General features: G+C 36.4%; 1 protein-coding gene across 1 annotated transcript in view; it reads right to left on the minus strand.

The window, feature by feature from the left end:
* The window catches only part of ZNF592 (zinc finger protein 592), a 70457-nt gene that overhangs the window by 22351 nt on the left and 29423 nt on the right, over positions 1-18683 (minus strand). The window contains exon 2 of the mRNA XM_051981210.1: positions 1822-4154. Coding sequence (XP_051837170.1) covers positions 1822-4134 — 2313 coding nt within the window. The 5' untranslated portion in view covers positions 4135-4154. The remainder of the gene's footprint in view (positions 1-1821; positions 4155-18683) is intronic.

An 18683-nucleotide genomic window follows, 5' to 3' on the forward strand; every position in this document is an offset into this window, starting at 1 on the left:
TTTAGGTCTGATGTCAGGTAAAAAGCTTTCTAACAATTAGAACACTTCAAAGTTGAACAGGCTATGGTTTGGAAGCTTTCAACAGAGACTCAGGATGATTTATTCAGTATGCTGTACTGGATGTTTTTGTTGTTGTTGTTGTTGTTCCAGATCTGGGTTTGAATGACATAGCTACTGTTCCTTCCAACTATGAAATTCTGTATCTCCCTATTTAAAGAGAAAAAAGTTCTTTAGACCTTAGTGCCTTCATGTTTCATCCCCCAAGCTCCTGGTTTGACCTTGAGAGCAAATTCTGGACCGACCGCCATACTTTACACAGAGTAAATTATATATTTACTGTTTGCCTTTTCCCCTCGCTTTAGATTTCTTTATTAGTCCCTTCTAAATCCAAGAGCCTTTCTACTTTCCATTATTTGAGTAACATTTCTTCCCCTGAAGTTTCCCTGAATCTGATTTCCTCACAAGCTAGAAGAAATAAAAGATCTAGAACTACCCAATTTCTAGACTAATCAACCACAAAAACTTACAGACAACTCACTGCTGGAACCAGTATGATCATCCTGCCCTCTATCTTTCCAGGTAGAACTGTCATAGGTATGGCCTAGCCAAAGAGCCACTGAAGAGAAATAGTAGTCAAAACAGCAAAGAATCAACTATTCCTACCTACAAGACAATTAGGGAAACTAATTTACAAGCGCTTTTGAGTTTTAGGGAAAACATAAAAAAAGGCAGAGATTACTTATGGATTTATAAGACTCCAGAATGGAAGAAAAAAGTACCAACCTATTCCTGCCTCTAATGCTGAGCCTGAATCCCTACCTAAGTACTCTGAGCCAACCCTAATCTGGGACTGAGACACTATTTCATAAAATCCAAGGCTAATACTTTCTCTCACTTCCTGAGACAAATTCTTTTCTTCTTTAGAACAAACAAAGGTCAATGATGGACAAAGGAGGGAGAGTGTGAACAATAAGTGCCAGGCTGGAGAAAGCCTCTAATAGAGATTTCCTGGGGGCATTCATTTAAACTATTCTTCACTGCTGGAATGAATACCTCAATGTCCATCTCTCCCTTCCAGATTCAGTTCAGGTGTCCCTTTTATAAGGCCTTCCCAGATCTCTCCAGTTTCTACTCTCACCCCCACCTACATTTTGTATTCTGATCATATTTAGGCTATAACTATATACAGCATACTGTAAACTCCTTGTGTGCAGGAATTGTTTCATTTTTGATTCTGTAAACAATGTGCCTGGGACTAAAGAAATAGTAAATAAATAGTTGTTATAGTGAAAGTGAAAAAAAAAAAAAAAAGAAACCAAGAAAAGAAATATGTCTACTAAATATCTGGAAGAAGAAAAAAGTAGAAGAAATGAATATCAAATAGAGCTACCCACAACAAAGCAGAAAGACAAAAGAATGAGATTCTCACTATTGTAATGAAAGGTAGTTGCAATTATGGGCAGAGAGAGAAAATGCAGTTGAGGTGAGGGAGGTGAGAGCAAAAAAGCTCTGAGTCATGGCCAGTGAGATAGTACCCAAGATACTGTCCCTGGAACATCAAAAACTATTCTGAAGTGGAACAAAACTACTAATCTTAATTAAGAGAGAAACAATCAACAATCTATACTTGTAATTTACTTCAGATATGTTCCTCAATCACACAGAGGTGACTTTTCTCAATAAAAGCCAATTACATTAGGAGCTGTCATTCTCCCAAAGGGTTCATAAACCAAGATTACATGCCCATTTGCTTGTCACTACAGCATTTATTCACACTTATTGCAGACAAACCAGGAAGTCTAATTTGCAGAGCTCACTTACCAGCCCCTCAGTCTCCTCGGCTGTCCTCTGGTAATGAGAAGCCAGGGCTATATAATCCTGTACTTGCTTATTACATTCAAGACACTTGACCCCATAGCGAACAAGTCTTAGCGGGTCTGGGTAGAGCGGCATCGCAGGGGCAGCAGGGTTGATGCTCCCAGGAGCTGGACTGGCTTTAGGAGAGGAAGGGAGAGGCTGGGGTGCTGGTGCTGGGGAGTTTGCAGGGGGCTGTAAGAACATTTGGTCTGCAGAGATGGGTTTCATGAGCAGCTGGGAGCACTGCATAACAAGTCCCTTGCTCTTATGGTCACGGGCATGTTTTAACAGGCTGCACCTGTTGTAGAAGAGCAAGGTCTTAGAACACTGGGTACAGAGAACTTCAATGTGGACACTCCGCCGGCCATAGTGCTGGCTCAGGCTCTTCTCTAAGGCAAATGCATCCCCACATTCCAGGCAGGAATAACCACTGGATGGCAATCGAATCTTGCTGTCAACAGGGGGGCTGAGGTTTGGGGCATATATGGGTACAGGATTGGCACCATGGAGAACTTTATTAAAGACCTCCACAACCAAAGGGGCAGCCTTTTTCACTTGGTGGACAAGAGACACTGACATCTGTGTTAATTGGGATTGGCTCCGCCTCTGCACAGAAGACTTGGCGGTGACGGACGCTGCAACACTATGGGGGACCAGGTTCAGATTTGCCAAATGCACAGCTTTGGGGAGGAGATTGGCAGGAGCCAGAGGAGATGCCGGTACTGTCAGATTTTGCTGCTGCTGCTGCTTTTTGCTGTGTGGAGGGACCACAGGTGTCACTTTTGAAATTCTGTTACTAGAGTTGAGGCAAGATGATGAAGTTTCATTGGGCTTGCTCATGTTTTCATCTCCTTTCCCATCACCCAGAGGGCTCTTTGCATCCACAGCAGACCCTGAAAAAAGATCATCTGCAGTTTGGGTAGAGATATTACAGGTCTCACATTCTGGCAAGTCCCTCGATGCCATCAGTGGAGAGAATCTAACACTGTTCTCCTCTGCAGTGGCACTGCCTGTGGGGGACCCAACTGGAGACTTACTCAGATCATCTGGATCTGGCAAGATGCTTGTGACAGTTCTCTTAATTTCCCCTGATGATGTCTTAATGGTTTTGATTCTCACTTTGGGAATTGCTGGTGGGGAGCTGGCTGCCACAGATGGGGATCCTTTGCTACTACTGTCACTGCAGATGCTCCGAGGGCTGTCTGGAGGCTTGATGCTCTTTTTTGTGGTCTCTGTTGGACTTCGGGGACTCTTTGGTGATTTGGGCATTTTGGGACTACCCTTAGAGCCTTCTCTAATGGGTCCTAAATGCTCTTTTGTAATACTAGCCTTATCGTCCTTTGAAATACCAGCCACTTTTTTGGCCTGAAGGGCCACCAAAGCTGCAACACAAGAGGACAACTTAGAATGAGCTGGTTTAAGGCGCTGTCGTGGAGGAACTGATGAGCAAACATTCAGCTCAGAGACAAGACCTTTGGAGTCCCCAGTTTTATTGCCAGGGATATTATTGAATGTCAGAGCTTCCTCAAAGAACTCATCTTCATCTACCAATTCCTTCTTACATTCTATTACTTTCTCAATGGTTTGATCATGTTCCTTCTCACTAGCAACTAGATTACTTTCCTGGTGGTCCTGCAGTTCCATCTTTTCTTCTTTTTTGCAATAATGATCAAACATACTCAGTTCTGGAACAGGAAACTTCCCAAGCACCTCCAGGGCTGAAGTTCCCGTGGAGATGTATACAGATGGTGGGGGGAAGTAAGGGCTTTCAGAATGCTTCTGTTTCTCTCCATACCCATTGTCTTTGAGAGTATCATCCGGCTCTGGACTGGAGATTGGGCTGAACTGGCTAAATGTTGGTAAAGGCTCTGACTTCGGTGGGTCCAACTTGTCAGAGTAACTCCTACTATTATCTCCATTCATAAAACTAGAATCAAATTTCCCATAATTGTGTCCCAAGCCATGGGGATCTGGGGGAAGTTCAGGTCCCCGGAATCCATTATGTAAAAGAGTGGGGCTAACATGGCCCTTCTCTGCTTCAAATGATTCTTGGCGACTGGTGTTCTTAACAATGACACTCACAGCTGGGACATCAGGAGCTGACCCTGAATGAGTCAAGGACACACCTTCATCTATACACATTCCTGCTGGTTTCAGAGGACTTTCATTCTCCTCACTGGTGGCCTGGATTGCCTCTTTGGCATCAAGGCTAGTTGGGTCTGGGATGTCAAAAGCAGCCAAAAGGTCATCAAAATCTGGGGTTTTCATGTCCCCCATGACTGGAAACTGGATGCCAGCTATAATACAAACAAAGAATGAAGTTAGTGTTTGCTTTGGTGGTTAGGATCACTCTAGACATTGACAGTAGACCATCTATCTAGAACAAATTAGCAAACAACCATTCATCAAGGTTTCATAATAAAAGACAACAATTCCATTTTATGAGCTTCCTAGGAAAAGAGGAGCTGGAGAAAAATATATTTATTTTTAAAACAGATCCTGAATCCAAAAGGGAGGTTGTTAAGCCTGAGGCTGGACTAAAGGACATTCACACTACATTTTCTTGTTCTCTCATGAAGACTCAAATTCCAGTATGAAATAAATAATTTATTCCAAAAATGTAGATAAATTTACCCTTAAGAAAATCTATGATTCAGTATCTTTTTTTCTTAGGAAAAAGTTTAATTCCTCTTTTAAGACCAATTATTATCATATGCTAATCTATTCTTATTAATTACATCACTAAAAGGGTGATATGACATAGTGGATAAGAACTTGGCTTCAAGTTTGAATATTCTGGATTAAATACTGTTTCAAATAGAAACAAACTGGAAGACTCAGACAAATTACTTCACTTTTACAGAACTACTAAAACTCTGTAACTGGAGTTGCAGATCTGCAATGGGAAAGACTAGATGATAATTTTCAACTCCAAATCTATGATTCTAGACTTGGACTTTAAAAAAATTATTCAAGATCAATATTTAAGATTTCAAGATCCGTATTTAATAAACCCAAAGATTCCAGATACAGTGGCTAAGAATTCACTATTCAATAAAAATTATTGAGAAAATTGTTAAGTGGTATGGCAGAAACCAGGCATAGATTAATATCTCATATCTTATATCAAAATGTTACAAATGAATACATAACTTAAGATATAATGGGTGACATCATAAACAAATTATGGGAACAAAGCAGATATAGATGAGGAAGAGTTTATGACTAACCAGGTATAGAGAATGTCATAGAAAATAAAATGAGAAATTGTGATGACATAAAAGTTAAAGAGTTTTTGCACAAATAAAACCAATGTAGACAAGCTAAAATTAGAAGGGAAATAGTTAACTGGGGGGGAAAAACTCTGAAGCTAATTTTTCTGATAAAGTGCTCATTTCCAAGATATATAAAGAACTAATTCAAATATGTAATTCCTCAATGAATAAATGTCAAAAGATATGAACAGGTAGATTTATTTTCTTTTCTTTTTTTTATTTTAGCTTTTTATTTATAAGACATATATGCATGGATAATTTTTCAGCACTGACCTTTTCAAAACTTTGTTCCAACTTTTCCCCTCTTTTCCCCCACTCCCCCACCCCCGATGGCAGGTAGACCAATACATGTTAAATATGTTAAAGTATAAGTTAAATACAATATATGTATACATATTTATACAATTATTTTGCTGCACAAGAAAAATCGGATTTAGAAATAAGGTAAAAATAACCTGAGAAGGAAAACAAAAATGTAAGCGGACAATAACAGAAGGAATGGAAATGCTATGTTGTGGTCCACACTCTTTTCCCATAGTATTTTTGTTTGGTTTTAGCTGGTTCTCTTCATTACTGAACAATTAGAACTGATCTGATTCATCTCATTTTTGAAGAGAGCCATGTCCATCAGAATTGATCATCATATAGTATTGTTGTTGAAGTGTATAATGATCTCCTGGTTCAAACAGGTAGATTTCTAAGAAAGAAATCCAAGCTATCCATAATTATGCAAAAGAAAAAATACTTCAAAGCACCAATAATTAGAAAAATGAAAATTGAAGCAACTTTGAAAGTCCTTCTCACATCATATTAGTAAAGTTGAAAGGAGAAAAATGCCAAATGATGGAGGGGCTGAGGGAAAAACAGACATATTAAAACATTGTTGGTAGAGTTGTGTGTTGGTCCAATGTTTTTGGAAAGCAATTTGGAACTCTGATCTAAAAATTATTTTGCAATACATTATACCTAGCAGTACTTAGCAATACTCAGCACTGGATCTATTCCCTAAAAACAACAAAGGAAAAAGAAACTCACGTATGTGGTCAAAAACATTTATAGCAGTTCTTTTTGTGGTGGCAAAGAACTGAAAACCAAATGAGTGCCCATTACCTGAATGTTAGCTGAGCAAATTATGGTATATAAATATAATAGAATACCATTGCATTCTAAAAAAAAAAAAAAAAAAAAAAAAAAAAGGCAAAATAGTACAGAAATGGGAAGACTTATATAACCTACTTTCTTTCTTTCTTTCTTTCTTTTCTTTTCTTTTCTTTTCTTTTCTTTTTTTTTTTTTTTGCTGAGGCAATTGGGGTTAAGTAACTTGCCGAGGGTCACACAGCTAGGAAATGTGACATGTTAAGTGTCTGAGACCAAATTTGAACTCAGGTCTTTCTGACTTTGGGGCCGGTGGTAACCTACTTTCTAATAATAATACCAGTTAACATTTATGTAATGCCTACTATAAACCAGTCAGTGTGCTAAAAGCACATAATAAATCTCTTATTTGAGCTTTATAACAGCCTTGGAGAGGTGGGTGCTATTATTGTTCCCATTTTATAGATAAAGAAACTGAGATTAAGTGACTTGCTCAAGGTCATACTGCTAGTTAGTTTCTAAAGTTAAACCTGAATTCAAGATTTTCTAAACCTAGGTTCAGTCCTGTATTCACCAGGGTGAAATGTGCAGAACCAAAATAATTTTTATTAAAAATTGTGATAATGTAAAGACAAATAATTTTGAAACATTTAAGAACTCTCATTTAAGAACTGACTAAGCATGATTTCTGAGGAAAGATGATGAAGCAGGCTACCCACCTGACTGAAATAATGGATTCAAGGCACAAAATGACAAATATTTGGATATAGTCAATGAGGGGATTTGTTTTGCTTGGCTCTGCATATGTTATAAGAGTTTAATTTTTCTCTTTTTTTATTCAAGTTGAGAGGTAAAAGAAAAGAGAAAGAAATAGAAAATATTTTTTATTAAATAAAAAGAAACAGAATTAAGTTTTAAAAAACCCTCCCATGTGAGAAACTGTGTTTTTAACATGATTTAAAAAAATAAAAGCTCTGAAAGAAGTGGAAAACAAGTGAATGTCTGACAAATTAGGCTGTGTGAATAGAACATTGTATTTTTGCAGTATAAGAAAGTACAAAACTTGCCAAGACTTGTATGAACTGATATAGAACCAAAGGAACAACTTACACAATGACCACAACAAAGACAAAACAACACTGACAGACTTTAGAATAGATCAACACGGTAAGCATCAAATTCTTTAGGGCAGCTCCTGACTCTTGACACCAAAGTAGAAAGAGGATACAGGAAGAGATTTTTCAGATATGACCCATGTGTTTGTTTTGCTTCATTAAACTTATTTATTGCAGGGAAATGTCCTATTGGGCAAAGAGAGAGAAGTCAGTAGGAAGTAACAATGATATAAACAAAAAGAAAAGCATTAATAACATTAAAAATGAAAAAGGGAAGCTGTGGAACTGTTCATCTGGAAGGAACCTTTGTCCCAAGAGGATAAATGACTATAATCCACTTTTATAGCAACCATGAGAGCCCATGGCTCAAAACTGCATCGGTTTAAAAAAAAAATCATCTCATTACCTATTTTATCCTTTTATTTCTGCATTCTGCATGCATTTCATAAGTTTCTTATGGGTTCATTTAATTTAAGACCAAATTTAAGATGAAAAATCTACTAGAATAAAGGAGATTGAAATGGGGCAGGTGCTATGAAGAAGGTAAAGCTCAGAGAAGATTTACATGGTGCCAATCCCAGAGTACTGACAGTTTTTTTTTTCCTTCAAGTTTTAAAGAATATATAATTAAATTGTTCAGGAATGTAGGAAAATTATCTTCCAATTGTAAAAATGTTGGGAAAAGATCATTTTGCCATGTGCAAGTAAAGCACATACCTCCTACTGTTTCTCCCAATTTTCTCTAAGAGACAAGAAAATGGAGAAATAGAAGAACAGAGCTGTAAAGAAAAAGGTAGCATTTTGCTGCAAAAATAATAAGAGACTTGAAGTTCTTAGGATAAGCAGAGAACAATTAGAGATAATGATCAGTTGGTTGCTAAGGAAATTAAAGGGAAGAACAGGACAATCTTGGCTATTGAACAGTAGAAAGCATTATAAGGATTAATTGAAGAGCTGATATCCATTTCCAGGGTATGAGCTTAAGCTGGACATAAATTCTGGATATGCTACAAATTCTGGATATGCTTCAAATTCTAAGAATGGGTAAGAATGAATGAAAATTTTCTACTTAAGACAAAGTAAGAAAAACCAATTAAATTAAGTTGTGATTAATAACAGTTGGATAACTACATGTTTAAATTTTCTCTAAATTATGTATCATGTTGCTTAAAGATAAAAACTAGAAATCAATATCTATGCTACTTTAAATAAATTTTATTTTTGTAAAAAATATATTTAAGTGGATCTGGGCTACATGCTTTTTTTCTTCCAGTTATGCATATCTACCTAAGATTAGCTTGCCTAAAAATATACTTCAAGTCACCCAAACTAACGATAAATATTCAATCTGTATAAAACTGAATTTATAAATTTAAACTTTAAAGACAAACAGTAGAGGAAGACAATTAAATTCTATATTCTACCAGGACAAAAGGAAAAAAAAACCTCACCATATAACTTGCTAAAGAAAGGGAGGAAAATTGAAGGGAAATACAAAACAACCAAAACAAAGAAAGCAAATAACCTGCTTTGCACAAATTATTTATATTTTAAAAGTAGCTTAAGAAGATGGAGTTCTTTATTTTTCTCATCTATTTGTGAGCAGGCAATGTTGATCACAGAATGGCTTTTGACTCTGTGAGTTGAATAGACTAGTATGAGTATTCCACAATCAACTTTTGTATCTTGTGTATTATTACTCTCCTTTACAAATGCAGAAAGGAGATGATCAGAAATCTTTTGTTACTTGCCTAAGATCACATAGCTAGAAAGTGGAAAAGTCTTCATTTGAACCCAGGTCTTTTCACTATATTACACTATATTATATATATTTCACTATATTACACTATATTACTATATGTTTCACTATATTACTATATTCACTATATTACACAATACATATATATTTTTTCACTATATTCACTATATTACATGTATATTACAGATACACTTAAATAAGTAAAATTAAACCTGTACTCTTCATCCCCATTTTTACCACTTAACTCTGAGATGTTGGAAAAATGACATCTTCTCTGGGTCTTAGATTCATAATTCTATAATCTTTTAGATACATGAAATTTTAAAGAAGTCCAGAGAAGGGAAAGTAGAGAAAGGAATAGGAAATCAGAGACTTCATTTAATCAGACAATTTTCTGATGATGAAATTGAAACTATTTCCACTCATATAAAAGAATGTTCCAATTCAAACTGATCAGAGAAATGCAAATTAAGACAACTCTGAGATACTACTACACACCTGTTAGATTGGCTAGAATAACAGGGGAAGGTAATGCAGAATGTTGAAGGGATTTGGGAAACTGGGACACTTTTGCATTGTTGGTGGAACTGTGAACGAATCCAACCATTCTAGAGAGCAATCAGGAATTATGCCCAAAAAGTTATCAAACTGTACATACCCTTTGATCCAGCAGTGCTACTACTGGGCTTATACCCCAAAAAGATACTAAAGAAGGGAAAGGGACCTGTATGTGCCAAAATGTTTGTGACAGCCCTGTTTGTAGTGGCTAGAAACTGGAAAATGAATGGATGCCCATCAATTGGAGAATGGTTGAGTAAATTGTGGTATATGAATGGTGTGGAATATTATTGTTTTATAAGAAATGATCAGCAGGATGAATACAGAGAGGCTTGGAGAGACTTACATGAATTGATGCTAAGTGAAATGAGCAGAACCAGGAGATCATTATATACCTCAACAACGATACTGTATGAGGATGTATTCTGACAGAAGTGGATTTCTTCAACAAAGAGAAGATCTAACTCAGTTTCAATTGATTAATGATGGATAGAAGCAGCTACACCCAAAGAAAGAACACTGGGAAATGAATGTAAACTGTTTGCATTTTTGTTTTTCTCTCGGGGTTATTTTTACCTTCTGAATCCAATTCTTCCTGTGCAACAAGAGAACTGTTCGGTTCTGCACACATATATTGTACCTAGGATATACTGTGACGTATTTAACATGTATAGGACTGCTTGCCATCTGGGGGAAGGGGTAGAGGGAGGGAGGGATAAAGTCGGAACAGAAGTGAGTGCAAGGGATAATGTTGTAAAGAAATTTTTTCAAAATAAAAAAAAAATTTAGGAAAAAATATATATAAGAAGAAAATAAGTGGGTTTTTAAAAAAAATAAATAAAAGTACAATTTCGTGATCTTGGCAGCAAATATATGGAACTTACTGCCCCAAGAAGTGGTAAAGGCTAAAAATATAAATGTACAAATGACCCACTAACATGAAATTAGAAGTAAAATGGATGTGAGGTAAATGAAAAAGAACTCTATAAAGAATGGGAGGGGGATGGTGGTCACAAAATCCATTTTTTTCTTTAAATTTTAACTTGAGCTAAAGTCTATTGATTCTGAATTTTAGGTGAATCTTAGTTTACTGATTTAATAAGCTTGGATGATTATCTTGTCTGGGAACATTTAGCTGTTCCTAATTAGAGCAAAGTGAACTTGAAAGGATTCTGGGGTAAAGGGAAGACCAACACAATAATAGTGATAAATGGAAGTAAGAGGGGAAAAAAAAAGAATCTGCATTAAAAGAGGACAAGCTAAGCCCTTCAATACTTTCAATAGTCTAGGATTTTAAGTCACATTCCACCAGAACAATAATTTATGTTCATTAATAATGATCTACATCAATATTTCCTGTTTATTAAGACAAGGGAATAAGTAACTAATTTTAAAATTCAAGCACTATACCGCATGATATTGAGTAAAAAAAAAACATTCACTGGACTAGGATTTGGGAGATTTGGGCTCTAGCCTTGGCTCTGACACCAACTTGCTACATGGCTTTGGGCACCATCATTTAACCACTGCAGACTGGTTTCTTCATCTTGTAAAATCAGAATATTATTTAGATTTTGATTACAGTCTCATCTAGTTCTAATGTCATATGCCTTCATGTTTTTTCCTAGCTCTAAACTGTACGATTCTCAAGAAAAATAAATAATTACAAATTGCTAGAAGGGTTGGACCAATATGCACAGCTCCATCCAAAGTGCATTTGTGTGACTATTTTCCTATAATTCTGCCTATATTCATGATAGCCAACTTTTATTACATTTTCTCACTTGTTAGATGTGAGGTAAAATCTCAGAACTGTTTTTTTTTTTTTTTGCATTCTTCTTCTTAATAACTACTTCACATTCTGTTAAGAAATTCTTAAATTATTTGTTAAAAGAGATACTTGATCCAAAGATTTTTCCCAGTTGAATTCTCCCCTTCTTATCTGAATTGTATCAAGAGACAAAAGGCAAGCTATGTTGGAAATACCAAGAAAAAGGCCTAGTCTTGGAACTGATCAGACACAGTAGATGGGCAGATATATCCAGATAAAGATATAAAGTTTGTTTCTCAAACTAGACAAAGCTAAATTAGTTTCTATACCTATAATATCAGTAGTTAATTTCCTCCCTGTATAGTCAGATCCCCAGTTAAACATTTCCTTTGATTCATATACACAAAGACATTTTGTAGCATGACTTATTTTATGACACAGTTTACAAGATACAATTTGACATTTCTATTATTATTATAAGCCTCTGAAATCTACACCAAGTCTCCATTTTTCATGGGGTACAGAAGCAGTTTCATAACAGGCTATAAAGCAAAATGCTAAGTCCAAAATGTTTGGCTACTTCCCATCAAACTGAACTTCTTTCTCCTCACCCAGAGTTTTTTCTCTAGTATCTAGACACTTAAAGTCCTTCTTTCTTCCTTTCACTACACACAAGCCTCTGAAGTGCTTCACACTCCAAAATTACCTCTTTACACCATTTTTTCCTTCCTCTCAAATATTACTAATAAAAACTCCCATTCCAAAAAAGTTTTTATTTTGGGACTTAATTGCTTCCATGAATATATATGTAATTTTCAAATGTTTTCTGGTTTTTATTGATGCCTTTTAAGATCACATTCATTTCCAAATATATGTCCTTTTCCTGTCTCCTTTGTAATATAAAATGAAGTTTGCTAGCCCAATAAGTACCTAAAATAAGGAGAATATGTATAGGAAATATTTTAAATAAAGGCCTGCTCCTAACTTAATCAGGGTCTTTGAAAATTACTGATATTCTATAAGTGTTAACATTTTTGGGGGGCCATAGGGATCTCCTCTTTCAGGCCTCATTTTCCAAAAGGAAGAATCATTTCAAAGGAATATCCTTTATAATTAATCAAAACAAAGCAAAAGTTGGATTGTGTTTAAATAACTTAAATATTGCATTATTATAGTAATCTAAGTGATATAAACTTAATTATGAATAGAACAGGGATTTTTACTATTCCTAGAAGGAAAAAGCACTATAGCAGGGATCACTAGAATTCAAGTGTCATCCAAATTCTACCAGTTCAACATCAGACAAGTGGATTCCCCAGGACTACTCTCTATGACAAAATGAAGGAACTGGAAATTTCTTTACACATTAGGATTTTTGACTCTTCCAGCTTAAATGTTCTATGACCAGAATCCTTCTCAGTAGGGAAATGATACAGAGATTACAAGGTATCCTTCCATCTTTTGATACCTTTTCCTATCCTCATCCTTTCTCCTAAAACCCAGCAGAGATGCCCAGGAATCACTGCCGAGACCACACAGAACCAATAAGTCCATAGACTCGGTGACTTATTACATATTTTCAAGTGGCATCACATTTTTCAAGTATATCTTCCATGTAACTAATGAATTTAACTACAGCTTTTAATAGTTTTATATCATGTTACCTGGGATAAAGCAACCTTCAATAATATGTAGTTTGAGAAGATACTACTATATATTGTAGATGTGTGCTATTGAAGAGGAGAAGGAAATAAACAAAAGGATCACATTTCGAAGGCTAGAGTCCCAAGAGTTCTAGTACTTACAACAAACAGAATCACATGCTCCTAAACCTATGCTGCCATTTTACCAAGCAATTTTCCCCATAATACCTTCCCAACTACCATAATCAAGAGAAAGAATACTAATTTGAATAGCTCACTGGTTTAACAAAATTCGGTACTAAGTTATAATATTCTATCTATAATTTCTTCCTTGGTCTTATTTCCTCCATCCTAATAAGACTTCACTTTCTCTCCATTACTTTAGTCAAGGCATAAGTCTCCCAATTAGCTATTCTCTGTACCAACTAGGACACAAAACACTTTATTCTCAGGTTGACCACCACCAACCATAACCCATAACATATCATGGAAATTTTAGACATCTAGAAATGTTACAGAATAAAAAGAGTTGGGAAATACTAGAGCAAAGGCCAGATGCAGGCAAAACAACAGAAGAATTGAACTGACACAGGCTAGAAAAAACCCTCTATACTCCCTGGGGCTCTATTGTAATAAGAAAACTGTGGTAAGGCCCTGCCATTACCACTTTAACTTATTTCCAACACTTCTCTATCCCAAGCTAAAGTCAGAGGAACACGGATCCATAACCACTTTCTCAGTTAATCCTGAAAGTCAAATTTCCATTAGAAAGCCAAAATGATTAATAAAATATCTATTTCAGAATCTAGGATTGTTTGGAGAGATTAACAGATTGTCAAAGGGTGAGAAGAGATATCTTCCACTACAGTTTTGTATGATTCATTATTCATGGAGGTGCCCCTGAGTTGCTGAAATATATGCCAAGGGGGCATAAGCTTTAGCAGGTACTAACAAGTTGTAATGGTTTCCTATAAGACAAATCTTCATTTATATCATCAGTTCTCTTTACTTCTAAAACCAGGGGGAATTAACCAAATTAACCAAAACTAGGTTAATTAAGTCTAGAGAAGTTTATCAATAAAAGGATAATCAAAAAATTACTAATTTTTGGCCACAGCAACTTAAAGATGTCTACAAAGCCATAAAACAGTAATGCTCTGCAATAGTGGGAAAAGAAAAAAAAAACTCATCTAAGAAATCATGAATTCCAAGCCATTCTCCAATTGATAAATGATCCAAGGATATGAACAATTTTCAGATGAAGAAATTGAAACTATTTGTAGTCATATGAAAAGGTGCTCTAAATCACTATTGATCAGAGAAATGCAAATTAAGACAACTCTAAGATAATACTACACACCTCTCAAATTGGCTAAGATGACAGAAAAAGATAATGAGGATGTTGAAGGGGATGTGGGAAAACTGGGACACTGACATTGCTGGCGGAGTTGTGAATAGAGTCAATCATTAGGAAGAGCAATTTGGAACTACATTCAAAAAGTTATCAAATTGTGCAAACCCTTTGACCCAGTAGTGTTTCTACTGGGATTATATCCCAAAGAGATCTTAAAGGAGGGAAAGGGACCCACATGTGCAAAAATGTTTGTGGCAGCCCTTTTGGTAGTGGCAAGAAACTGGAAACTGAATGGATGCCCATCAATTGGAGAATGGCTGAATAAGTTATGATATATGAATGTTATGTTATATTATTGTTGTGACAGAAACGATCAGCAGGATGATTTCAGAGAGACCTGGAGTTACATGAACTGATGCTAAATGAAATGAACAGAACCAAGAGATTATTTATACATGGCAACAACAAGACTATATGACGATCAATTCTGATGGACATGGCTCTCATCAACAATGAGATGATTCAAACCAAATCAAACTGAACAATTCCAATTGTTCAGTGATAAAAACAGCCATCTACACCCAAAGAGAGGACCATGGGAGCTGAGTGTGGACCACAACATAGCATTCTTATTCTTTTTGTTGCTGTTTGCTTGCATTTTATTTTCTTTCCCAGTTTTTTTCCCTCCTTGATCCTATTTTTCTTGTGCAGCAAGATAACTATATAAATATACATATATATATTGGATTTAACATATATTTTAACATATTTAATATGTATTATACTACCTGCCATCTAGGGGAGGTAAATAAAAAGCTTTAATTTAAAAAAAACATTATGAATTCTAAAATTATCCATCAGGTTATAGTTATATAGCTTCCATCTTTTTGAAGATGGCATGTCTCTTCCAATTGGTTTTGGGAGAAAAGAGGAGGAAAAGAGGGAATAAGAATGACAGATATTTAATTCTCTCCCATGCAAACATGTATTAAATTAACACTCTTACCAATGTAAAAAACAAGGATATCCAGTTAGTAGCCATACTCCCTGCAGAAAAATAATCGTGTTTGTTTAAATCTGTGAAAATTTCGTTAACATAAGTGATTCAAGAGAAATTGACTTAGACACCAAGGAGAAAGAAGAAGGTGTGGGAGGGTATCCAGCCAGACAGATTAGGAAGGAAGGAGGTCAGAATTATGACTGAAACTGGCATTAATGCTAGGCTAAAAAAGGACCAAGTCAGCATGGACCAGAAACTTACTTAGATATCCCAGCACAGATCACACAGGATATGGAACTTAGATATGCACCAGCTTATCTGGTTTTTAATTACTTCCCTTCACTTCTCACGGATTATAAACAAGTTTGAGCACTAATTTCATTTAGCATGAGGTACAGTTAAGAGATGTGCTTCGTATACTTAGAGAGCCACTATAAAAGGAGCACACAAGTTTTCTACTTGTCTTGGGCAATGATATCAAAAGAACTTTTTCTGATAGTCTAGAGAAGATTGCAAAAGAGGGCATCGAAGTGTTCTGCAGAAAGAGCTGATCTCAAAGGCAAGATGACCTGGGTTTAGGTCTATGCAAGTGGAATCCAAAGAGTTCACATTAATTTGCATTTTTATAACAGCAGAACAAAGGAAGGAGATAGCAAACTCCCCACCTAAAGGGGTGTGGCATGCGAGGATTAAGTGCAGTAAAAATTGGAAAAGGATAATACCCCTCCTGATGAGGAGGAGCAAGATGACCACAAAAGTCACATTCTTTTTCCTTAGGAACTGCTAAACCATAAAGATATGATGAAATCTCCTTATTAGCAAGGATTCCAGCTACACAAGCTTAGTAAAGGACACACTAGAAATCCAGTTTGGGATGCAAACAATAAATTATGTCATCTGGGAGGGGAAGTGGCTTTATCCTTGACACATTCAGGGCCTTCTTGCATGTTCTTATTCCAATGTTTCTGGAAAATAAAGCAACTCAAAAAACAACAACAATTTCAGCAGCAATTTCAGGAGATCCCTAAAAGTCCTTAACACCCAGGCACACTGTGATTATGTGAATGTCTAGGATTCCTAGGACTAAGCCCATAAGATGCACAATTATACCTCTACATAGTTTCCACACAGTAATTTCCTAACACCCATGTTATTAAGCACACACTATGTGCTAAGCATTGTGCCAGGCACTGGAGGTTCAAAAGTTAAACAGTTCCTGCTTTTAAGGAATTTACATTCTACCAAGGAAGACAATCTATATACTAAAAGTCTATACAAAAAAAAAAAAAAAAAAAAAGGATACAAAATACAAACGCAAAGTGGGCAGAGTAACAGCAGGTGAGATCAGAAATGACTCCCTGTAGAAAGTACAACGTGGTTCTGAAGCTAAGTCCCTGGAATTTACTGAGGACAAATGACATGGTCAGAACAGACCTACAATTCCGAAAAAAATCACTTGACAGCTATTTGGAAGATGAAATGGGGTAGAGAGAGAATGAGGCATTCTCAAGGAAAGGAAAGGAAATAAGGAAATTACTGCAATAGTCCAGGCAAATAATGATGATGATGATGATGAAAGCCTAGTATCTGTGTTTGGAAAAACATGGACAGATGAGAGAGACACTGTGGAGCTAGAAATAATAAGCTTTGTCAAAAGGCAGAATATATTGAGATAAAAGAGAATGATTACTCAAGATAACACCCAAGCTGTGAATTTGGTTGAGTGGAAGGATGCTAATGCCTTCAAAAGAAATAAGCAAGTTCAGAAGATGAGTGGGTTTTGAGGTAAAGATGAGAACTTGTTTTAGACATGCTGCATTTGAGATGCCTCTGAAGCATCCAGTTTTGTCCAATAGGCAGCTGAATTAATGAGATAAATTCCAGAGACCACCCTCTCTTCCTGAAACAAAGGTCAGTATTTTTAATATTAATTTCCTTTTAATAATGCTATGTGTTGATCAAGAGCAGCAACATTATCACCAGCCAAGAAATGGACAAGAGAACAAGCATAAAGGAAATTGTCTGAGAAATATATGATCAAAAAGAAGATGAACCAATAGTTTATTTAAAGAGCAAGGTATAATTGTGAGATCTGCAAGCTCCACTGGTATCCACTTAAGGTCAAGATAGCTAGAGGTAATACCTCAACACATTGGATGGAACATCTATGAAAGATTTATAGTAGGAAAAGAGCAAGAGATACCCAAGATGAGAAGTCACAAAGCCGTGATCTGTACTAATCTATTCTGAGGGACTAGCTACAAACCTGAGATTAGAGAGCTCTCGCTATAGTCAAAACAAGTAATCCAGGAAGATCCTAGAAGAAGACAAAAGAAGAAAGAAAAAGAAGCAGGTAGAAAGACAGAGGAGTATGACAACAGGCAAGCAACTAGCCTCAAAAAAGCTTGTAATCTGTAAGACAGTGGCAGAAGACAAATGCCCTCAAAGTAGTCTGAAAGCAGGCAACAGGCAGCGATCCAGGATGGCAAACACTAAGGATTACAGAGACCTGGCAGCAAGAAGTGAGGACTTTGCCACAGGAACTATGGTTCAAGCAGAGCTCCAGTCCTTTGGAAGATTGGCAGAAACAAGCAGGATTCCAATCTGAAAAGACGTGGGGTCTAGGGCAAAATATTAAGATAGGGTCTTAGGCACAGAAAAAAAGAGACTTAGTTACTGGTACTGAGATCCAAAGCAAGAAGCTTGATCATATGGACAAAACTAGTAGTAACCCAATTCCTAGAGTTCAGGTATTGAGGGTGGGAAAGGGGGGGCCCCCAAGTGCTAGACAGGTGTCACTAGGTGTCTCAAAAGAATTTGCAGGCTTGAACCCATCTCCTAATCAAAGGGCAAAGTTTTATTGAAAATTATAGTACGGGACAGGTAGGTAGTGCAGTGGATAGAGCACCAGCCCTGAAATCAAGAAAACCTAAGTTCAAATCTGACCTCAGACACTGAACTTCCTAGTGGAGAGAGGGAGGGAGAGAGAGAAGAAGAGAGGGACAGAGGGAAAGAAAGAAAATAATGGTATGCCATTACAATTCTAAGGGATTCCAGCAAAGAAACAGAACCAAGGAGAGCCATTTTAGCCAGCTTCTCCCATAGATATGCTAATTCTATGGCTCAACTAGGGAGTCTATCATTGGCATGTTAATACTATAGCCCAAGGGTAGGGCTAAGAAGTAGTCTCCAGATTGAGGGGTGGTCTTCGAAATTTGATTATCACAGACCAGATCACCAGTCAGCAATGAACTGA

The sequence above is a fragment of the Antechinus flavipes genome, chromosome 2 (assembly GCF_016432865.1).
Source record: "Antechinus flavipes isolate AdamAnt ecotype Samford, QLD, Australia chromosome 2, AdamAnt_v2, whole genome shotgun sequence".
In the NCBI taxonomy this organism is placed as follows: Eukaryota; Metazoa; Chordata; class Mammalia; order Dasyuromorphia; family Dasyuridae; genus Antechinus; species Antechinus flavipes.